We start from the raw sequence: 26,154 nt of genomic DNA on the forward strand, positions 1-26,154 counted from the left end.
TACATAGTCTGTTACGAGAGTCACACATTGCATTGCACTCATAAATTACTAATTTATACAAAAAAATATTTATAAAAAACTTAAAAACAACTGAGAATTTATTACATACAGCTAGGAAGCTGTAGAATTGTCCCACAAAGGATGCTCTTAGCAAATGCAGTGCCCTGCCCTCAACAAGGAGCCAGTTTTCTGTGAGTACATGAACATACAACTGAATTTATGATAGCATCCTCTCTTAAGCACATTGTTGCACACTTCATAGTGCGTGTTAAGCTGAGAGAGATATTATAGAAACCTAGTATGGATGGACAAAAGATACTATAGATCTATAAGGACGCACTGATGAAGGATGTCTGAGAATACTTATATCCTAATAGTAATTGAGGCAGTGTAAAAGCAACATAACCCACATAAACTTACCTATTTTAAAGTTAATAAATAATAAAAAGAGACCTTTGTTTCCAACATAGATAAACAATGTTTTATTTTGTAATAAAATTTGTAACCAAAATTTATGAGTGTTCAGATGGAAACCAAGAGATTGTAGATTTCAGTTCTGCGTAGATAACCATAATTTATAATAAAAAAAACTAAGTTAGTGCACATTAATTTATTCAAAATAGGTTATAATACAAAAATTGAGTTAGAGAAATATAGGAAAGGAATACACCTAATCAAATTTGAAACTTGTATCTAGAAAAATATATATTTGAGCATCACCTCTATGCTGTACCTTCTTTTTTATTTTGAAGCTCATTTATACCGAACAACATTAATTTTATATGTGCCTTTGTCTCTGCAGCTTTATTACAAATTTCTTCTGATGCTTTCTCAAAAGCTTTTATTCTTACATCCAAGTATTTATTTGCTTCCTCTAAGTTAAACTCTAAGTAATGATTTAATCCTATATTCATAAGAAGAGAAGAGGTGTCTGGAACTGCAGCTTCCATAAAAAAATTACAACCTATATTAACTTGGGTTTTAAAACCATCAGGGTGAACCTTTTTATCACATACAACTTTTAGTGTATGTTTTTGCTGAATAAGATCTGCAACTTCCGCGTTTACTTGTTGCAATTTTATGTGCAGTAAGCGTAAGTCCTCTTTTAGTACATCATTGATAAAATTTTCGTACTTAGCAACTGTTTCATCAATTCTATCTGTGGTCATCTTCGGAATTCTTCTTAAATACTTTCTAGGAAAATTACACCACAATAGTTACTGAACACAACCTTGAAAGTAGTTATCTTTCACATTTTGTACTTCCAATCTGAAAAATCGATTTAACAATAGCTCAAAGTCTTGAACTAGTTTATATTTGATCACTAGATTACTTATTTAACAACAACACTACAGCAATTTATCGTTTTAAGAATTTTGATGAGTATGAGTTTTGTAAACAAATAATAATATCAATATGTAAATTTGACGATTGACTTGACAATTATTGACATTAGTATTACCAAACGAAAACTTTGAGCTAGGAACTATATAGTCCTTTTTTTGTGATTATATGACCTGGTAACTAAGACCTCTAAGTCAATGTCATAGTCAATTGTCAATAAGGAGGCGATGACTATGCAACTTTGAATATTAACATATTTTAACACTATTCTAAGCTATGCAATGACTTAAGCCTTTCTTAAAAGTATTAAAAAGATAATAAAATAAAAATATATAAAGAAATAAAACTGGCTGATGTAAGATTTGATCGACCACGCACTAAAGAGATGAAGTAAGTAGTTCTTCGAATTCTTTCCCTTACTGCTTTACACTTTTTTCGTACGAACACTACGTGGATGGCCAGATTTTTTGAAATGCTCCATTTGAGTTTTTATTTAGATATTTATTAAATTACTTTTAATTAAATTATTTTTAAACCCAACTTTTTTTCGACGTTTTCACCTCTGTCATAGTCTATCTAGACGTATTTAGTGATCTAAAGTGATGGCTGCTCCATGCTCTTGAACGGGCGCTGTACCTATGTTGTCCAAATGAAATTTTTACTCTGTTGTCGCTAGAAGACGCTGTTATCGGGGGCTCTGCTTCAAGTTGTTCTTTAGTAAGCAAACGGGGGTTCTTCTGCGGTTTTTCTTGTAATCGAGTTTATTGAAAAATGATAATATTCTTCTGTTATTTTGGTTTGAGTTTGCCTTGTTACCAGTGCTCTAAATAAAAAATTAAGAAAACAGTTCATCCTAAAGGCCATCCCTGCAATATCCCGCTAATTCCATCTAACCTAACGCCTGGTAGTTATGACGATTTTAAGCTCTTCGAGCTCAAAAATATTTATTGAGATATTTTTAACTCTTCGACCTCAAAGAGTTAACTGGTTTATGTTTGAGCTCTTCGAGGTCAATAGGGTATATGCATGTAACTTATATTTAATTGAAATATTATTTATCTAATATTAGGTAATAATTCTAGGTAAAAAAATAGGTTCGAAATAAATAATCACCAATATATTAGATACTCAAATCTTCTCCGAAACACGCTGCATCCAATGGTACAAGAATTATTCTGATCGGTTCAATAGTTTACGCAGTATAACCGAAGGAAAAAACCGGCCATACATTTATCAGTACACTATAGATTCTTGGGATAGACTCTGACGTCACAACCTCGCGCAAAATGGCGCGTTTGAATAGCCGAAATATCTTGCCGGGAAAGAATACCTATTTATTTTTTTAATTGAATAAGAATGTTTTTATCTATAATTTGATGTGTTTGATAATTATTAGGATGTAAAAAAACAATTATAAGTATTTTTAAAACTCATGCATATACCCTATTGTCTAATAACAGTTAAATAAAACCCTATTTTATAAATTTTTAAACCGCAATTACTTTTGAATGAACAAACCTATTTTCAGGTAGTTTTTAGTCAATCGGTAAAGCCGTTTAAAAACTATTCAAAAAAAAAACATAATATTATTTTTTTTTCGTTTTTGTATCCGGTCCAAATTGTATTAAAAATCTCAGTTTGAATTGCTCTTGCCAGATACCATCTTAAAAATCGACAGGAACGTTTCCTAGAACCTTAAAACGTCGATATCTGATGAAAACTAGATTTTTGAAAAACGGGGTACTAATCAATAATTTCCCAACTTTTGAAGTTAATAGCTTTTTTCGTAAAAATACTTACTTATATCTCAGTTTTAAAAATTACATATTTTGCGAGTAAATTTACAGATTTTACCTGATGAATGAACCGATTTTCACGAGGTTGGCGACGCAGTTTTTTGAGCCTCATAAAGAGTCGGAACTCGGAATTTCGAAGTTATTCCGAAAAAAAAAACTTTTCGGTTTTCTTTCGTCAACGATAACTCACGCACGAATAAGAGCTGATCGACCGGTAATGCCGTTTAAAATTTATTCAAAAAAAAAAATGTGAAAATTTTGTTTAATTTTATTCAGATTTCTTAAAAATCTACCGGCCCGAATTTTATTCAATATCTAAGGTTGGTCAAGCCATTTCGAATGGCGCCAACCGCGATGACATCGGTCGAGCTGTTCAAAAGTTATAGGTTACGTTATAGTTATGTATCCTATACGTACCTTAAAACGTTGAGATCTGATGAAAACTCGATTTTCAAAAAACGGGCTAAAAGCGATAACTTACCGAATTTTTTCAATTTAAAATTCTTCACTTTTACTAGCGGGAAGTAAATAAAACAACAAAAATCAAATTTCGTTATCTTTTTATTATCTATTTACCTACAGTGTGTATAGATTGAAGCATCTACTGTACTCAATAACTTTACAGTTTTTTTTTATTTATTTTCAAATACTTTTGAGTATTTTAGTTGCATCACTATAAATAGATTGCTATTAAAATAATTTGTTAAACTAAGCTGTAAAATATATTTATTTGAAAGTGTGGCGATGAGTTTCTTGCTACTTCTTCTCATTAAAGGTTAACCTTTTCCGATGTGGTAATGACTTTTGAAATACATTTAACACTTTCCTGCTATGATGATTCCGGCCATCAAATTCCACCTTCGTACACGTCAACAATTAGAACATCATCCCCACCATCTGGATGTCTGGCGTTCCTCCACAGTGCAGTTTACTTCCACGTACAACCAAGCTGTGGAATGAGCTTCCTTATGCGGTATTTCCAGGACGATACGACATGGGTACCTTCAAAAAAAGCGCGTACACCTTTCTTACACGCTGGCAACCTCCCGTGCTTCCTCTGGTGTTGCAAGATAATTTAGACGGCGTGGATCTCTTAACATCAGGTGGCACAGGTAGAGTCGTAAAAATAAAATATTTCATAAGTGTAATATCTTTGAACTTAAGTAAATATTAACTAATACTACTAATTTGATTACGTCACGCTCGTGAACAATCGCTGCTTGGTAATTGGTCGTACTCTTATAGGTACTACTTTATACCTTCTATGCGGTGGTTGTTAACATTTAACCAACTTGTGTAGATAAGTACTTACTTCAAAACATTGGAGTATTTCTGCTGCATCACCTTGCAGTGTTTGTATATTTGTTAACTGATGATAATTCAAAAGAGAGGTGATCACTTGCCACATGGCATTGAAATATATAACTTTGGTGACTTAAATGAATAAATTATATTTGATTTCATTTCAACCTATATATGTAGATGCCAGATTTGCGACTTCAGTTTTGAGCGCCAATTTCGTTCAAGTTCCGTAGCGGGGTCTCTAACTATATTTTGTAAATTTTGCCTAACTATATTTTGTAAATTTTGCAAAGGTGAAATAAAAGTAAAACAAATTGAAACAAATTCTTTTACCCTCCTTATATAAACAATGAATGCTATTCACAAACATGAATTTGACAATAGGTAATTCGTAATACCCATGTATCTTAAGATCTAAATTAATAATAATAAAATTACACAGTCATGGACTGTATATCTCATTAATAACATACTTATAACACGGACGAGTAAAAAAAGAAGGACTCAGCGCCGTGATATTAGCAAGTGAAGCACCGTTATGCTAGTGTGTGTGCGGTTACGGGGGATACTAGTTACACAATTTTTTCGCCCTTAAACAATCATATATGGCCACAATTACTTATAAAGTATCGTTTTTACACTTTTTCACAACGCACGAAGGCACTTTTAAAATATTTTATTGAGACGCAAACTGATCTGTCACAGACGATGACAATTCTCATAATGGCCGCCTATCGGCCTGTAGTAGTGTATGTGTGTGCGTGGGGCTATGTATTTAGACGTAAATCGGCTTGTTTTGGTGCTGCTCTGTTATGTAAGGTGACGCGGAGTCCTTATTTTTTTACTAGTCCGTGACTTATAACAATAATTGTAATGTATGATTTTTTTAATGGAAGGATTTATTTACAAAGTACCTAGGCACCTATGAAAATGTTAAAATTTCTATAATAAGGTTATTAGTATAGTACCATAATATTGGTATGTAAAGTAAACACAGCATAATCATTGCGAAAACCTATTTTAATAAATAGCCTATCAATACCAATCGACATTTTCAAACACAATACAATGAGCGATTCAAATAAGTTGTTAATGCGACTGCCATTAATAAATTTACTGAAGATTGGAAAAGGGCAAGATGTAATACATAAAATACAAAGCAAAAAAAATCTCATCTCAACTACAGAAAACCTAAAATAACAATTAGTATGGTACAACGCATATTACGAATTGATTTTCAATGTTTCATAATTGAAAATCCCCATAGATGATTACTACAGTGACTCATAGATGGAGCTGTAGGAAGTAATTGAAAGAAACGTCTCAAAGAACTGAAGAGGTTAAACCACAGATATGTATAGGTATTCGTAGAGGGGTTTCTGTTTTGGCAATTAAACCACTCAGTTGGGTCCATTTTGCGGGCTGTGAAGGCCAGTCATTCCAACCAGGCCGGCTTATTCAAGAAGTTCAGAACACTCATGGGGTCTTCGCAGACTTCTGGAGCGATCCCGTAATAATCTAAGGCCGGGTTGCACTAACTAACTTTAGCATTAACAAACATTGTTAAGTACCGGTTAAGAAAAAATTTTGATGCACCATTTGACAATTTTTAGAAGACGTCATAACTTTAACTGTTAATCATAACCGTCCAATCTTTGCCGGTTAAAGCTATTGTTAATGTTAAATAGCTAAAGACCTGTCAAAAGTTTCAAATAAAATATGCGATATTGATTTAAAAATTTCATTGTTAATGTCAGTGTTACTGTAAACGTTAAATTTGGCTTAAACCTTAACTATAACAGCTAATGTGATGCAATCCAGCCTTAGTCGCCAGGGGTCAAAATCCCATAAAGAGAGATATTAGTTTTCAGCTGGGTTTACTGCAATATCTCGGTATTCAAAACCAATCGACAACTTGCAGAAGGCGAAGGATCCTTCTAGTTAAGCTAGCATGATATGACTTCGGAATATGGTTCATTAAGAGTTAAGAGTCGGTGCGAGTCTGGAAGCCCTATGGTACTCTCGACTTTATGAGTCTGATGGGAGAAAGGCTGAGTTCCTATTTAAGTAAAAATTGTTTGAGTTTGAAGGCGTACCTTCGCTAAGTTAAGTCGGGCTAATTAAGAAGCATTTAGCTCGCCGCACAGAACAAACGACATATGAATTTCGTATTTTATAGTATTGTACATCATTGGGGACAAATATTATAGATTTTTATGCCTACCTATACTTTTATTATAAATTTTTATGTTGGGCGACACGGACGCGACCAATATTATATTCTGACAGACCGTCTACAAAGAGAATCGACAATTGTTTACATTAAGTAATAATGCTTCGTTTGACTGCAAATATTACAAAATCATATCATAACAACCGTAACCGCTCTAATATATTTCGATTTCTGCTTGATAAATAATATATAAATGATAAATATATAGATAATATCATACAAACAAACATTACTGTCAAACGAGATATAAAATAGCCCGCGCGCTAAGTTGTGGACAGGCCGCCATTTTTGTCACGTCACGCACGTAATACAACGAGTCTCCCTCCCTGCCCGCGCGCGGTGTTAATACCTAGATCTATGTACAACTGAATAAATTACCAAAGACTAAAAAAGAACAAGACATACACTTGACTCAAGAAATTGAGGAATTAGTTTAGAGAAAATTAATTACTGGACAGTCTGCCGCTACCAAAAAAAGTTCAGAATAAATTCATTAAACACTTCGAAAATATTATTAATATATTTAAACATAAAATTGGATATAATTACAATTATATTAAAGATAAAAATTAAATTTGTAATAAAAATTTATGAACCATGGAGGACTTCAACCCGGGACCTCTCGGGTTCCTTCCGAGTGCTCTTTCCAACTGAGCCAACCGTTCGAGTACGCATGGGTCGTAAATTTTCGTATATCTTGTTCAACTCTCAGGTTGTGATGTAATCCCAGAACTGAGGGTTATCACTTTAAAATAACAAATTGTTTATATTAAAGATGGTTATACTTTTAATAACTCGACCAATAAATGATGGGGAATCGGATTTGAAGCTAAAACTCATACACATGACGTATATACAGATTTTCTTTTGAGTATGAATGTTTAACAAGTGTGGTGTCTTGTTCTTTTCAATTATCTATGATTATTTCTCTCAAAATAGGTACAACTTAAATATTACAACAAAAATAACATGTAACATAAAGAAGAAAATCATGCCGATAAAAACCTCACAAGAGATTCTTAGTAGTTCGTAAGAACCATTAATGTACAATAAACGACTAGACTCACAATAACGCTCAAAAATTGCCTGAAGCAAAACTCCTGCCTACGCGTCTATTAGGCAGAGTTTTCGTTCAGTTGTGTTTGAATACAACGCCACGCAATGACAAGATGTTCAATGAAAAACGAGTATCGTTTGAGTGTTGTATTTCAGGTAAGTGCCCCTTTGAATTAACAAAATTGTGTAGCTAACATGACGTTTTTAATCGTTGTGCTAAATAATTACATTTCAATTGCTCATAAAAGTCCAGCTTGTCTCATATACTTTGAACATTACTGCCACGAAATAAGGCGTTAATTTGAATGAATGTTTTAATATTATCTGTTTAAATAATATTCGTATATACAACGCCACTCGGACATTTTTGTCGACCTTTTAATAAGCGAGGTGGGAGACTAGATGTTTATTGTACGCCAATGGTAATAACATAACAAAAGTGCATTTACTTTACATAATAATATTGTAATTCGACAATTGATTTAACATAGAAAACTTTGGCTTATCAATTTACAACTAATTTGTAAAAATATCTACACTATTATTAATGGACAAAATGGAAAATTACTTGAATATCACATAGATTAGTGATGGTACATTGGACACGTGGAAACGTTATATTTACAATATAATATAAAATGTTATTACTTACGAAACCTTATTAATTAGGATTTAGGACTCAATCATAATTATAATATAAGTATGTATACATTGTAATATTAAGGTATTGTTTGTATTATTTTGTATGGGGCAGCTGATACTATACTATATTTGGACGTAATTCCAGAAAAACGTTCCAAACCACAATCATGTCGAAATTGAGTTAAGAACACAAAACTGGTCACTGTCACTCTTTAAATGACATCATGACTTAGTAGCCCGACCCACATGTATAGAATACTTACACTAATATTTATGAAACTTTAAACACGAATTCCTTAAAACGTGATGTTTGTGGCTTGGAACGTGTTTCAGGAACTACGTCCAATTGTATTGCACAAGAGATAGCCCGCATGCTATTCAGAGAAAATATAATGTAATGAATATATAATAAACTATTGCCTTCCAGTATATTTAAGAGATGATATAGAAAATGTGAAACCAGTGGGAGGCTCCTTTGCACAGGATGCCGGCTAGATTGTTAGTACCACAACGGCGCCTATTTCTGCCGTGAAGCAGTTATGTGTGTTTCGGTCTGAAGAGCGCCGTAGCTAGTGAATTTACTGGGCAAACGAGACTTATCTTATGTCTCAAGGAGACGAGCACAATTGTAGTGCCACTCAGAATGTTTGGATTTTTCAAGAATCCTAAGCGGCCAGGGCGTATCAATTACTATCATCTGAACGTCCTGTTCATCTTGTCATTTGTTGTCATAAAAAAAAATGATATATTATGTGCAGAGGTACATTAGTAATAATTTTTAGAAACACTTGTTATGCCTACTACTTGGTTAAGTCGAGTTAGTAGGCAAGTCTTTTGTTGGGCGATGAACAAACATTTAATTTACAAAAGAATTATGTTTGAAAATCAAGTATTGTTAGAAAACGTTTGTGTGGTAAAGGATAAATGGTTAATATGGAATGGATCGACCGACCGCAGGCTATGTTAAAGTAAATTTTCTTAGATTAAGGATTGGTCTCCGCTGAGTTCCAACTAGATACCGCAGGCGTAGTCGCTAAGTGCGACAAATTTTACTACGCCCAAATGAGCGTACATGAGCTAGTCTCGAACAATGTGTAACGCTGACGTGCCACATGTTCTGTTGAACTATGCTAATAATTGAAACTAAAATGCCGGGTTGCGAAGTAAAACTAACTAAAAACTAGTTACTACAAGAAATAAGAAAGACACTGGTATCACATATGGTCAGTAAGTATTTTATATTTTATTGATTCCAATGTAATATAACACGAAGCGTATGTTATAAAATTTTAAAGATGCCATTAAGTGTCAAGATGCCACGCACACAAGCATCTAATAGTTGCCATAATAAAAAGCTATTGCTCTTAGGTAGTGCGGAATCTAATTGGATCGCTGCGGAGACCAATCCTTAATCCTAACTAAAATTTATTTAAAATTATCAGGTCTGAGGCGTTTATTTGCAAATGGGAATTGAGACTATTCAATAAGGATTTAATAGCATATTTTGAAGTTTATACATGAGTTTGACGTCATTACTCACAAAAAAGGCTGACATGTCATTTTTATAATATAGTCTGTTCAATATTAGCAAAGAGTATGTTAATACTACGTAATAAGAGGCGAGACTGCCAAAGTAAAAATTGAAATTTAGTATAGTATAAACGTAATCTGACATAAATTTGAAATAGTAATTACAATTGGGCGACAAAGTATAGGCCAGCTAAGTTTGAAAGCGAACAGTTGCTTAAAACATAGTGAATTTCGGCTATCTCCGTTTTTTACAAGATTATAGCCGTCATCTGACAATGTAATAATGATTATACGTTTCATACAATCGAGTGAATTGCTTTTATCTTAGAGAGTTTCGCTAGGATGACTATGAAGAGTCCGTGCAAATTGTTTCAATAATTTTAGATGCCGTTTACACCATGTATTATGGAAATTTAATAAAGAAAATCTTTATCTAATCTAAATTTATATAATGCAATAATAACTCTGTATTTTAATATTTGATAGATGGATGGATGTTTGGTGTTTCACTGGCAAAAAACATGGCATTAATAATTAATAACAATTTTATCATTTAAGGCCATTTCCCTGAGGCCGTACATCGCATTTTTCATTCGGCCGTTTCATTATAATTAACATGCATCAACATAATAGGGTCAGATCATTTAAAAATATATTATCTTGTATCTGCTAAGACGAAGACTGCTAATTTTTAGGAATTGTGTATACATGAATCTATACGCGAGTATACAAGTACGCATTTTCGGGGTCTCCTCTTAAAATTGCATTTAATTACATAATAACGTTACTAACGGCCGTTCCCAATATTCAGTCTATCTCTTACTTGAGATAAAAATCGTTACTATGGCTGGCTTTTCTGTGCCAATAAACTTATCGACGGTAACTCACCTTATCCGTACAGGCTAATCAAGTCAATGGGACGACGTATAGCTTACCAGCGATATAAAGTTTGTATGGAAATTGCAATTCACGCGTCCCAATATAAGGCGATAAGAATGACTTATCGGGTATATTGGAACAGCTTCAGATAATTGACAGCTAATTACTGACAGTAGAAGGAAAGTAGTAAATATTTACCAAAAGGATTAAAAATAGTATTATTCAATATAATATGTATAATGTTTATTTGTTCTTTATTATATGGAGGATTCGCGATCCGTACCCGTGCGTCCAGAGATAACGCCCCAGCGATCCTAACCCGTCGTACCTTTAACGGCCGCTTTCAATAACGTATCTCTAGTTACGGATAGATTGCTATCACCGTTTAATGACTTGACTTGTCTATCCATAGTTATATCCGATATAGTTATATTGTTAGTTAAACTCGAATGCTATCTGTCGATAGGTTATTGAAATGTAAGTAAGCGTAAAAGGATAGATTTGTCTACCTCTAGTAAGTTAAACTAATGATAGATAGGTCATTGAAAACGGCCGTAAGTTAACAATTTGGTGACGGTTGGACCATAAACTAAGTAAGGTGTAGAACAACATTATAATTACACATAAAGTTTTATCAGCTTTGTCTCAAGCCCCTCATGTACAATTTGTAAATTTAATATGTTATAGTTTCTATTTGCTGATTTGCTCAGACTCTGGGTTGTGTTTTTATTAGAAAGATAATGTATTCACACTTATCAATAAAACATTTAAAATATATTTTCAAAGTTTTATTTTTGTGTGGGTAAGAATATGTATTTAAAATTTCTAAAAAAAAAAAAATATGACCATAGCTTGAGAACCGCTAGGTATAGTTCAACAAATTTTGTTGTTCCTAGCAGTACCCCCTCTATCTCCACCATTGGGGCATTCTTACGGGACTCCTGTATAATCGCCGTCATATGAAATTTAGCATGACGATTAAAGAAATTTTGTTTTTCTGAAGGGAATCCACTATACTCCACACCACACAAAATTAAAGATAGATAAACTTTATTTGAGTTTATCGTGGGGTGAAAAACGCCCGAGAGGAAGAACGCAGATGCGTTGGTACGACGATATCAAAAGACTGTCGGGAACAAAGTGGTTGGAAACTGCTCAAGACCGGAAAATATGGCATAAACAGAAGGAGGCCTATACCTTAGAGGTTGAGAAAGGCTAAAGTAGAAGAAGAAACTTTATTTGCATTGAATATGTTTGATTTCAGTATGATACAGTAGGTACAAAATAAATTAATATAGTGAATTTTATTTTTCCGAGATATAATATATACTAATGTAGGACAGTAACATTTGATTACTAATTTTGTTATTATAAAAACTTAAAGGAGGTTTAGGTACTCTTGTGCTCGAATAAATTGAAAAATTTACATATTTTTGTGTATTTTTGCATGGAGCTGTCAGGCTCTTTGCCTATGCTTTGACTAAATTAAAAAAAAAACCGATTAACATTCCCGCGCTTTCAGTTTGTTTTAAAGTATTTTATTGTAGTTATAACTGGGTATAACATTTAACAGTTTATATAAATAGATATTATCTGAGAATACAGCGTTCATGCGATTACAAAGTACAGCTTTATAACAGGACGTAGGTTATATAAAATATATATACATAATTTGTACACCTATATGCTAAAAAGAACATTATATCGAAATCTATCCATGCGACCAGTTATGGTCCTCTACGATTACTCATTTTGACAAGTACACAATATTAAAAAGAAAATATAACTTTGGACAATAGAAAAATCCCAAAAATATATTATTGACCGCTTAAGTTAACACCACAATGCAATTAATTTAATGTTAATTTCTACTCTTTAACACTGGGTTAAGTCTCAATTTTTTAATATCGACTAGGTAACATTCTTAGACGAAAACAATTTATAAGTAAAACAAACTCCCTAATGAGATCTCAAAACCAACCAATTATACCAGATAATAGTTATATCACAAAAATTTGACGGAATTTGTGATGGAATTTCAATTTTGGATGGAATCAAGTCCATATTTTAAGGTTATACTTATTTTTAATATTTGATCTTCACACGAACCAATTAAAAACAAATCACAGATATATACCGCTAAAACTATGCCTACTGCATGGGAATTAATGTGCTCAGACACGACTTGATATGGCTGTGTAAATATTTATTTAATCAGGGGCGTTGCAGGACAAACCCCGCCTGGTTGCGCGTGCGTAAGAATTACCCTCTTTTAGGGTAAACTGTGGCACATAATATTAAGTTAGGCTATGGTAGGTTTGTGTCGCGAACACTTATTATATACATGACGCTTAGACAGATCTAACACAATGACGATAGTCCGTCCCACTTGATTGAATAATATGTCTGTTTATTCGTCGGCACCTTCCGCCGCCGAAGTAGACGTCGACGATGCTTCGGTGGGATGGGGCACCGCCTGGAATTGAAACAAACACAACATCAATTACTATTTTCATAATTATATTAACACATTTTAAAGTTCACACAAATGACCTAGCCCCAAACTAGACATAGTCTGTCATCTGCGGGCAGTCATATATCTATATTAAACAAGCTGACCCAGAAAACTTTGTATTCATAGGAATATTATATAGATAAAGTAATAAAAAAACAATGATTAAAATTTTTATGGTATTTCTGAGAATCGTACTTATAATGTATCGTACTACAATAATTATTATATTCGGTTGCCGTCTTGTGACCTTATTTCTGTGGATGGAACCGAATAATATATAAATCGCGATACATAAATAGGTGTTGATCGTAGATGGGTGATAATTTGAAGTGGTATATATATATAGATATATTACACCAGTCTAAAGCAGTGCCGTACTCATTTGTTTAAAATATATACATATTAAAATCTACTAAACACACACATACGCTTTCACATCCACACACAAACATACACACAGTAAATAGGAAACACAAGAGGCAGTTGTTCTGTAATACAGCATGTTTTAAAACTATTGTAAAACAATATTGTGAATATGAGTAAACTATAATGATAGATATAAGAATATCAACGATAAATAGTTATTAAAATTATTTAAAAAACTAGATTTTTAATATCAAACCTACCGAAATCGACAGTGCTTCAGGGCACTAGCTTTTTCAGATACACTAAAACCGAAAGTGCCGTACGGCACACTATTCCCTGACCAAGTTCTGACTCTTATTTTATTTATATATTATAGATGGTTTATTTTGCATGGTCTTATAGCTTGTTTCAATAGCTTTTAGATACATTCACTCAAATCATCCTAATTATAAGTAATCTATTAATACACGTAAAATAATAAAACTCACGCCCATCTAAGGCAGAGTTTCCGGGAACGGAAAGGTTCGATATTTTTTAAATAATTTAGTGATCGTAGGATATCAGCTAAAAGTAATGTTAATATTGTCTTTGGTCCTTGATACGTAGGATAATTGTCAAGTAAATTTCGTCTTGAAGTAGGTAACCATCCGTCTTGCCAGTGGGAGGCTCCTTTGCACAGGATGCCGGCTAGATTATGGATACCACAACGGCGACTATTTCTGCCGTGAAGCAGTGTGTAAGCATTACTGTGTTACGATCTGAAGGGCGCCGTAACTAGTTAAATTACTGGGCAAATGAGACTTAACTACTTATGTCTCAAGGTGACGAGCACAGTTGTAGTGCCACTCAGAATTTTTGGGTCATTCAAGAATACAGGGCGTATCAATTACCATCAGCTGAACATCTGGCTCGTCTCGTCCCTTATTTTCATAAAAAAAGGTTAGTGAGTGAAACCTGAAAACCACGTTCAGAGATTTTTTATGAGAAAAACTGACAGGACGTGTAAGAGGTTCACCTTATGATAAGTGACACCCTGCCCATTACAATTCAGTGCCACTCAGGATTCTTGACAAAGAATCCTTATATGGCAAAACAAAAATGCAATTTCGTTTCATATTCAAATGAGAGCGCGGTAAAGGTGATTTTAGTAGATTTAGTTTGCTTAAACATTTTTACGCTTTTTTTAATTTTGCAGCTTTCGTGTCTAGAAAATTAAAACCCTATAGTGATAATAATGACGTAAATTTTATTCCTAAGTAATTATCCAGTATGGAGCCAGGTCGTCATAAGAAAATAAAATAGAGTCCAATTCAGATTTTTTTCTGATCATGATAAAGTACTGTAACATTTAAATCCTGCTTCAGTGTTTAGTAAATTTTATCAACTTTTGAAAAAAGAAATATTTTTCATAATTATGCATCATTTAAACCAACATTTACATCTTTATCGTTTTACAAATAATTTAAACTACTATCCGTATATAGGTTATCAAATGTCAAAAATTCAATGCCTTACACGAATAGGCACGTCAATAAAAGTAAATATAAACTAATAAGGAAAAACACTATAATTATTAAATTCATGCATCAAACCACACACTCCTTAACTGAATAAAGCATTTTATTTATATATAAAAGCCTATTAAAATATTAAAACTATAACTAATTAATTTACAATATTTTATATATCATCCCACTGCTGGGCAAAGGCCTTTCCCTTCTTCTTCCCTTGGTCCTTATTGTGTGTTGTGCTCACATCACTCCTTCATAATTTACCAGGTCGTCTCTCCATCTAGTACCAGGTCTACCTGTTCTTCTTTTGGTGTCTAATGGATACCAGTTCGTTGCTCTACTGCTCCATCTTTCGTTAGTGGCCCTTGATATATGGCCTGCCCAATTCCATTTTGCAGTTTCTGCGATTCGTATTATGTCTTTAAGTTTACTCTTTTTCCGTATTTCATTCTTTGTTATTTTGTGTTTTAGTCTAATACATAATAAGTATCTTTCCATATTTATTTGCGTCACTTTTAGTCTCTTCGCTTGGTTAATTAGCAAATTAAAAAGGATAATCTAATTTAAAATGCATTTTATTTGCGATTATAAAAACATTTTTAACTTTAATTTTAAGAACATGAAGCAGAGTTGGTAACAGGTTTATCCTGTTATCCATCCACCACAAGTAGCGCCCGTTCACGAGCATGACGCATGGACTAGCCATCGCCTAACTCCACCATATTTTGGCGACCGACGACGAACGCCCTACATCACCGCCACAAGCAGTTGCATTCAAGCAAGCTATCATTAACTTAATCATACAAAAAAATGATAATGGCTTATATTAAAAAAAACTTCAACCCACACGTGCTAAGCAATAATCAATATGTTAATTAAATACTTAATTAAATGTTTTTATGTAGCAGTCTGCAAAAACAGCTTGTCAAAACGGTGATTATGATAATTAATATTGTTTATTATCCTTTATTCTTGTGACATCTCTGATCTCCTCTAATGATGAACTCACAGCCCCCACCACCGTACCTGCTAGTGCAAGTGCGACATGTGCCGGCCTAGCGAAAAAAGCAATTGTATGATACGTGCAGTGATTGATAGATTGACAGATGACGGCTATAATCTTGTAAAAAACGGAGATAGCCGAAATCCACTACGTTTTGACTTAGCCGGGTTATACTTCGTCATTTTCGTCATTTCAAACTCATGTCAAACTAAATTTCAATTTTAACTCAGGCAGTCCCGCTTCTTATATCGTTTACATCTTTGACAAGTGCCGACATACGATCGATGTTCTGTATTATCTATATATATATATATATATATAAAATGAATTGCTGTTCGTTAGTCTCGCTAAAACTCGAGAATAGCTGGACTGATTTGGCTAATTTTGGTCTTGAATTATTTGTGGAAGTCCAGGGAAAGTTTAAAAGGTGAATAAATATGAAAGTGTTCGGAATTAAATAAAAACAACAATTTTGTTTTTCTTTTGATGTGTCCCCGATATTTGTTTTGTATGGACATATTTTCTATGAGATAATTTATTGACGCACGGTTTGACAGTTCTGCTGTGAAACAATTTCATTACAACAACAGGGAGCATATTTTACGAAGTAATTTTTGATGTTATGATATATTATTGACAAATTCATAAAAAACATTATTTTATTTATTATATACAGAACAACGTCTGTCGGGTCAACTAGTTTTTTATAAAACTAGCAGACGAGGATATACACTTGTTCTTTCTATTGAAAACTTTTTATGTGTTTTTTTTAATGGAAAAGGACGACAAACGAGCGTACGGATCACCAGGTTTTAAGTGATCACCGCTGCCCACATTCTCTTGAAAAACCAGAGGAATCAGAGGAAAATTGCCGGCCTTTAAGGAAGGTAGGCACTTTTTTTGAAGGTACCCATCTCGTATCGTCCGGGAAACACCGCACAAGGAAGTTGATTCCACAGCTTTGTAGTACGTGGAGGAAAGCTCCTTGAAATCCGCACTGTGGAGGAACGCCACACATCCAGATGGTGGGTATCCTAATTTGTGGTGTGTCGTGCGAAAGTGGAATTCGGCGGCAGGAATCAGGTGAAACAGCTCTCCGGAATACTACCCGTGATAAATGCGGTAGAAGACACACAATTAAGCGACGTCTCTACGCAACGCCGAGTGATCCAGCCGATCACAGAGCACTTCGATCATTCGACAATTCGATGCTGATTCTGCTGTATAAATGAGACTATTGGAATGTACTTTTAGCAGGTTTAGCAAGCAACTGAAGATTAAGCGCCTACAAAACACACAATTTTTATACTTGATATCTTAGATAATTTATACGTCTAGATAGAGTCCATTGATGTTTGAAAACCGATGAAAACAAGCCAGATTAAATACTTTAGTTTCCGTGACAAGCTATGTCTTGCACTTGTGTTAGTGTGCGTGCATTGCTCAAAATATAAGTTAACTCTTAACTCAATTTTTTTCGACGTTTTCACAACTGTCATAGTCTATCTAGACGTATAAATCAGCCTAGCGAAACTCTCTATAAACAAAGCGATTGTATGAAACGTGCAGTCATTGGTAGATTGACAGATGACGGCTAATATTTAGTACTAGCTGACCCGGCAAACGTTGTTTTGCCATATAAAGTATAATTCACGCGATAGTTTTATAAGTAATAAAATATTGCCTATATTATAGCCTGTACATCATTTTGTTCTATTGTCAATAGTTTTTGCAGCGCACGCAAAAATAGGTTTTAGATTTTACACCTTGTGTTACAAAATAGCAATTTTATTACGGATTCCTAATTTTGAAAAAAAAAACATAGCCTATAGCCTTCCTCGATAAATGGACTACCCAACACTGAAAGAATCATTCAAATCGGACCAGTAGTACCAGAGATTAGCGCGTTCAAACAAACAAACAAACACTGCAGCTTTATAATATTAGTATAGATAAAACAGATATATTCGAATTCCACTACGTTTAAAGCAACTGTTCGCTTTCAAACTTAGCCGGATTATACTTCGTCACCATATTGTAATTACTGTTTCAAACTTATGTCAAATCACTGCCCGTTTCATACTAAACTAAATTTAAATTTTTACTTAGACAGTCCCGCTTTCTACTACGTATACGGTATTTACATCCTCTTTATAAATGATCTACGCTTGATATAAGTATGTTTTTAAAAATTCCATTGCTATATTCAAATTTATATTTAATTTGTCAAAGTCTGGAAACGAAACTTGTTGATGGAAATAAACAACATGAAGACTTGGCTGTATGGGCTTTTGACCCCTTTGCCTGTCCAGATGAACGAAATGAAACAAAAAAAAAAGGTTAATGGAAATGTTTTTACAAGAATAGTGTAGTTACTAATCAAATATCGGTAGAGGGCTCAAATGTTTACGAACACAAGTAACATGATTTAGGAGCGCGGAGTCAGCGGAATTATTTCAAATGTAATAAAAACTGTCGTGTGAAGGATTTACGATATTCTTTGTGTACAGCGTGAAGTGAGAAAGTTTTAACGCTCGTGGTTTATGAGCTAGCACAAATTACAGATACGAAACACTTACAAGTTGGCCACGAGCTACGAGTGATCCGGGTAGACGGTATTTGTGAGGTTCATTAGTAGACATTTTTTAACCGACTTTAAAACCAGTGGGAGGCTTATTTGCAGAGGATGCCGGCTAGATTATGGGTACCAGAACGGCGCCTATTTCTGGCATAAAGCAGTAATGTGTTAGCATTATTGTCTTTCGGTCTGAAGGGCGTTGAGCTAGTGAAATTACTGGGCAAATGAGACCTAACATCATGTCTCTGAGCGGCACTGCATTGCGATGGGCAGGGCGTATTAAATACTATCAGCTGAACGACCTGCTCGTCTCGTCCCTTATTTTCATTAAAAAGATGTAAAAAAAAAACTCGTCGCTCTTGTGATTCCTCTGGCATTACAAGGAAGCCGCGATGATCACATACCATCTGGTAACCCGTATAAATAGTCAATTGCCTTCCTCTCATAAAAAACAAGAATTTATCAAATCATTTTATATGAATGAATGAATGATTTTTTTTTTAATAACAAACGCAAACCACACAGAATAATACAAGTAAAAAAGACTTAAGAGGTAAAAAAAAACAATAATCAAGAATAAATAACATAAAAAAATACAAATTATATATGTATAATATTATAGTGACTATCATAATTTAAAAGTACTGTGTAGCAGTTATTGTTATTAAAAGGAACTGACTCAGCATCGTGCTACGTTGGTATAATACCAACACAGCGCTGATTTTCAGCAGCCCCCAGGTGACCCATTGAGTAAGTACTATAGTTAAATAATATTTTTTGTTTTATTAAAGGTTCCATTAACATTTTTTTTTTAAATATGATAATTTGAAATTTAGTACTACTGTTCAGTACATAAATATTTAAATAATAGGAATAATACATCAATATAAAACAAATGCATTAAGTAAACCATTTCCTCGAGAATCTTTATAAATCCTTCGACTAACAATAGCTGTTATGCAAATTGTGATGCCACATTGTCGACTTAACCTTTGTTGATCAAAGTGTTTCAATGTTAATTGCTACCTTACTACTTAACCTTAGATTTGATTCAACAAGGGATCGTTCGTAATTTAGTTCAAAGGTAAATTATGCAAAAAAAATTGTGTATCGTTTTTTACTTAGATAATTTATGTCTAGGTAGAGTATGACAGCTATGAAAACGTCGAAAAAAATTGAGTTTAGATCTAAACTCTATTTTGAGCAATTCAAGCACACTAACGCAAAGTATCATACAAGTCGCGAGTGTAAGACGTACCTTGTCACGCACACTAAAGTATTAAACCATGCCTATTTTTATCTGTTGTGTAAAGCAAGAGACTCTATCTTTACGTATAAATTATCTATCATATCAACACGGACGAGTAAAAAAAGAAGGACGCCGTGATATTAGCATGTGAAGCACCTTTATGCTAGTGTGTGTGCGGTTACGGGGTGTACCAGTTACACAATTTTTTCTCCCTTAAATAATCATTCACAATTCATCATCATTCATCATATATCCACAAATACTTTTATATTATTGTTTTTACACTTTATCACAACGCTCGACGCCATTTTAAAAATATTTGATTGCAACGCAAACTGATCTGTCACAGACGATGGCAAATCTCATAATAGCGGCCGATCGGCTATTATTAGTGTAAGTGTATGCGTGGGACTATGTACTTACACGTTAATCGGCTTGTTTTGTTGCCTCGCTGTTATGTAAGGTGACACGGAGTCCTTATTTTTTTACTCGTCCGTGCATATCAAGTACAAAAATTGTGTTTTGTAGGCGCTTAATCTTCAGTTGCTTATTAAACCAGCTAGTGGTACATTCCAAAAGTCTCATTTATAAGGCATCTTGAATTGTCAAATGAGAGAGACTCTATCTAGAGTCTAGGCGTATAAATTTTCTAAGTACACAAGCATGTTGAAACGTGTTTTCAAACAGGCACGATTTGAAGGTCATGTAGAGGGCGCGCGGGACGTTGCTACACGCAAAAAAAATACAACATACTATTAATCAATCCGCTAAGTTGATTACTAATAACTCCCTCTAATCAATTATAGTCCACACTTCTTCAGTCTTATAGTCTAAACACATGATCGGATTTGGACGGCCGAACCATCGGACGCGGTCTGATAGATCGATCCGACAATGTGTTTAGACTATTATTTAACACTTACGTTAATCACCACACCACAGTAATCATAAAGGAAATCAGGCTTTACTCTTAGTAGTAGTAAAACATTACATTCTTATATGAAATATATGAAATCGGTACTCTTGAGCTGCATCAGTTATGGGTTTTTCAGTTTCTGTTAAAACTGGGTTCTTATGAGAGTAGTACCATCGAACTAACCTGTTGATGTAACCATTAAAGACATCGGGACTCCTTGATGCAATAAGCAGAAGGGGGTTATTCGAGCGATTTCAATCATAGGTCCTAAAGAATCGTTAAGAGCAAAATTAAAAAAGACACAAGCATTTTAACGGTTGCCTTCTCTCAATATATTCTTGATAATATTATGTATATACGTAGGCACAATTAATTTTCTAGAAACTGCCATAATCATAATGCTAATTAATATACATATACTTACATAAAATTTAACGTAGGAGAAAATGAGATATACAGTGTTTTGGTACAAGGCGATGATAGTTGAAGAAGAGATTGTCTTATGTATGACGCGAGTATTTTATATATTCTGACGTCATGCGTACGACGAATTACTTACATAGACACCAGGAGAACATAAATGTGGTAGCGGTGATAGTAATGTATTTCATAGCGGTTGAAATCATGTGTCATCCTAGCAACATGTACCAGGACTTCATATACTGTTTAGAGGTTTAATGTAAATTTTGCATCGTATATAATACCAGTAACAAACATATACTTATAATGTATTCTGCTCGGCTAAGTCGAGTTAGTAAGTCTTTTGCGGAGCGTTGTTCATGGTTTTACAACAAGATCCCAGATAATGTTCTTAATAAATGTATTACGGATATCAAAAGCATTGAAGTCCTTTGTATGGAATTTTATGGAAAATGATAGAACACATTGGGAATGGAGCGACCACTGTCAGGCTATATAAATTATAAATTATAAATTAGATTGTATCGAAGTTTTATTAAAAAAAAAAGAAGCCCACTGACTTTCTTGCGTCCGTTCTGCTCAGGTCTGAGGCATTAATATCTGAATGGGTAGTAGTTTTTGACTTTCAATAAGTAATTTCATATCCAAATGCTCATTCTGACTGTCGTGAGACGTACGTCTCATATATGTAACATGTTATAACACAAATGTCAAATAAATAAATAGCTTATCAATACATGTTTGAGCTCTGTAATTTTCGTATATTCTATCTTCAACATATTTCCTACAAAAGTCAATATTATATCAAACCATATAAAAATGTTTAATCACAAGGAACATAGCTCGGTTGGCCGCCTGAGAGAGTTATTACAATAACAGACGCTGTTTCCACAATTTGTACCGATCAAACTATTAGTAATTATAGTCTGTGTTTCTCAAATAACTGACAATTCTGTTTAATAATATTAAGCGAATGATTTACATTAGCTGGTACCGTTCCAAGATATATTGTAAACTACCGTGATTATGTTACATTTAGCCGAGATTCGATTGATGTACATCAATTTCATAATAACTGCTAGAAATAATGATATTATTGAAGCGAAAACTTCTTTAGGATCATTTGAAAGTCGATGAAACGAAAAAATGAGACAGTAAAAAAGAGACAGGATACATAAAGTCATAAAATTTAACGTAGGAGAAAATGAGATATACAGTGCTTTGGTAACAGGCGACGATGGTTGAAGAAGAGATTGTCTTATGTAGGTATGACGCGAGTATTTTATATATTCTGACGTCATGCGTACGACGAATTACTACATAGACACCAGGAGAACATAAATATGGTAGCGGTGATAGTAATGTATTTCATAGCGGTTGAAATCATGTGTCATCCTAGCAACATGTACCAGGACTTCATATGCTGGTTAGAGGTTTAATGTAAATTTGGCATCAGCGATTCTGTTGACTGAGTTTTTGGACGACAAATTTTAGTTGAAAATATGCGGCAGTCGCACAGTATTTAAATCCTATAACAATGTAAATAATTATAATTATTTCTGCCGCGAAGCAGTAATGTGTAAGCATTATTATATTTCTGTGTTTCGGTCTGAAGGGCGCCGTAGCTAGTGAAATTACTGGGCAAATGAGACTTGACATTTTATGTCTCAAGGCGACGAGCGCGGTTGTAGTGTCCCTCAGATTTTTTGGGTTTTTCAATAATCTTGAGCAGCACTGCATTGTAATGGACAGGGCGTATCAATTACCATTAGCTAAACTTCCTGCCCGTATCGTCCCTTATTTTCATAAAAAAATAGCATTAAGAAACTGGGCTACAAATTAAAAGATTTTTTTTTTATGTTAAGAGATGTAAAAAAAACGTTATATAAATAAAAAAGAGTTTACAATATTCAAATTCAAATATTTTTATTTAAAATAGGATATAAGATCACTTATTGAATGTCAAAATACTACCCATACGAAAACGAATGCCTCAGAAGAATGGGCGCAAGGAACTCAGCGGGCTTCTTTTTTATTATTAGATATACATACTGAAAAAAAAAAGGTAAAACAGAATGTAGGATGAGAGCCCGAGTGGAGAGTGGAGTCGAGTGAACTAGAGAGTGGACTGAAGTAGATAGTGCTCACTAATCTAGAGTCTAGAGTCTAGACGGTTGAGTGACCTACATTTTGAACAAAAAGTGGCCAATATTTGCTAATACGCTGACTTTATAAAAGTGTGTTCTCACAGAGCGCTATACTGTTTTTAATATCCATATTGGAAATAAATCGAAGGTCTATAATGCAGGATTTATAAGTAAAGATTTTATTTTACATCCGTCGGGTTAGCTTAATTGCCATTTGGCATTTAAAAGCCATTTGGCTTTGTTGACTTAAGGCTGCCATCCCAAGAAATCACCGGTCGGTTATATATAAAGCTTATATTTTTACAAAAAATAATTATATATCTACAGAATATGAGAAGAAAATTCATTTTTTCATTATATTTCTATATTTTATAGACTGTGCGAAAACTACTCACCAAAATATCCCTAACTTTTACAGTTGGAGCCATGCTTATCTAGATAAAAATTGAACGAAAATTTATTAATTGTAAACCAATATTATATAACATGACATAGTATTGTTAATTTTGTAAAGAAAATTGTATTAAGTTTGTAATTAATTAAAAATGTTTCTTATTTCGAATTAAAACTATGGCGATCTCCACTCGAAACTCCACTGGATTTCGCAAGGCCGTTGGCTCGGTCCCCAGCCTTAACTTCCGTATCTCCTAACTGGGGCAGAGCATTCACAGTGCATCCCTATATCGATCGGTCCTAAGCATCGCTCTTGATATCACTCCAGGTCTTTCCGATGGCTTTCACTTTGCCAATGAAAGTTTGCCGCCAGGTTTGCCTTGGACAGCTACGTTTTTTTGTGGGTTCCAGTCTAGGGCTTGCCTTGGTATATGATTGGAATCCCTCGGGAGCGTGAGTCCCACATATAGCGTTTAATGTTGATCGATCATGACAATAATTATGACATAATTCATGACAGTGATCATTTATGGCATATTTATTTGAAAAATTTACAAGCATTGGGGACAGTGACTAAGCGATGGTTTTTGGTTTGGTTAGATCCCACTTTGTTATTCAAAATTTACGTAAACCTACCGCTACATTTTGACTTGCTAATACTGCAAAAACTAATATGAACTAAGAAAGTATATATGCAGGAATCCACTAGTCCGAATAGATGCTGTTTACTGTTGTTTTAAATTGCTTTAAAATCACTTTTGGGTGTTTATCTTCAAGTTCGCTCAACCTCCATATTTTAACATTCGTCGGTTCTCGCACAGTGTTAACCCATCTTAACACTAAAATCTAATTTACATTTTATTTATCGGCACTCAATGTATTATAATATTTTGAACCGTCAGCAGAGGAAGGTCAAGATAAAGTTATTGTGTACATTTCTATACAAAAAAATTTGAAAGCGATGTGTTCATGGTTTTATTATATTACGAGTTTAATTATATTTATATTATTATTAAGTAATTGAATTTGTATATTAGGGTTGCATGTTTACAAGAGACGGTAGATGTGAAGGAGATATTGAAAGGAGAGTGACTGCGAGAAACTGTTTGAATGGAGCGCTGCATGCCTGCATGCCAGAGCAGGGTCGATAATTTTTAAAACCAAAGAAAATAATAGTAGGATGAAACCCATTGGAAAAGGACGAGAGTGTAAGTTTTTAGTTTTTTATTGTTATCTTACACAAAAAAGAAATTCACAGAATATTGTAAAAAGTTACCTTTTTATGTCCCATATACACTGTAATTTATTTGTATTGTGTGTACACTGTGTGTATTTGTACACTGTGTTTTATTTTTTTTACCTTATTTTGACTCAAATATCGGAAAAGAACCCCTATTTTCAATCGAAAATTCACCCGTCAAAATATCAGCTTTATCCAAAAAGCTTGCTTTCTATTCGTTGAAATCTTTACTTTTTGTTATGGAATAGGAGGACAAACAACCGTACGAGTCACCTGGTGCTAAGTGATCACCGCCGCCCACACTCTCCTGCAACACCAGTGGAATCACAGGAGCGTTGCCGGTCTTTAAGGAAGGTGTACGCGCTTTTTTTGAAAGTACCTTTTTACTTTTATTTGGTACTTTATTTTTAATTTTTGAACCTTTGAAATGGGAGTGCGATTCGCGATTGTCTGGGTTTTTTTTAAATAACCTGTATGAGATTTTAGGAATAGCAACAAGAATAGTGAAACTTGATATAACCATAACGTCATGCCAACTTAACTAATGAACCGGAAGTAATTGTAATTTAATACAACAACACAAGCCCATTTTTTGGGGGTTTTGCTTGTTAACATTTATCTTAGATAATTTATACATCTTGATAGAGCCTCTTGCTGACAACTGATGAAGGTGACGAGCGTTGTAGTGCCACTCAGAATTTTTAAGGTTTTTCAAGAATCCTGAACGGCATTGCATTGTAATGGGCAGCCATAAAAAGGCATTTATATTCTCAAAATTGATTCCTTTAGAATTATTTTTGATGTCATTTCTAATAACTACTAGACTACTACCGCTTCGGAAACAAATGGCGCTCTGAGAGAGAAGAAGCGGCGCAAGAAAATCTCCCAGATTTTTTTTTTGCGCTCTTTTCAATAAAAAATTACAATATTGTACAGTCATTTCTATCGCTATAAAATAATCACAATCTAGTCCCAGGCTGACCGATCATTTAGATAGGGCGTATCAATTACCATTAGCTGAACGTCCTGCTCGT

The 26,154-nt window shown here is 33.9% G+C and overlaps 2 protein-coding genes across 2 annotated transcripts in view; both read right to left on the reverse strand.

The window, feature by feature from the left end:
- Nucleotides 1-595: 595 nt before the first annotated feature.
- Nucleotides 596-1,454, reverse strand: LOC126966189 (protein UXT homolog). The gene has a single exon (XM_050810152.1). The coding sequence runs from the start codon at nucleotides 1,167-1,169 to the stop codon at nucleotides 723-725; it is 447 nt and encodes a 148-aa protein (XP_050666109.1). The 5' UTR covers nucleotides 1,170-1,454; the 3' UTR covers nucleotides 596-722.
- Nucleotides 1,455-4,753: 3,299 nt separating this feature from the next.
- The window catches only part of LOC126966178 (protein doublesex), a 233,394-nt gene continuing 211,993 nt past the window's right edge, over nucleotides 4,754-26,154 (reverse strand). Inside the window, exon 4 of the mRNA XM_050810136.1 lies at nucleotides 4,754-13,258. The gene's annotated coding sequence lies outside the window, so the exon portion shown is untranslated. The remainder of the gene's footprint in view (nucleotides 13,259-26,154) is intronic.

The sequence above is a fragment of the Leptidea sinapis genome, chromosome 9 (genome assembly GCF_905404315.1).
Source record: "Leptidea sinapis chromosome 9, ilLepSina1.1, whole genome shotgun sequence".
Taxonomy (NCBI): Eukaryota; Metazoa; Arthropoda; class Insecta; order Lepidoptera; family Pieridae; genus Leptidea; species Leptidea sinapis.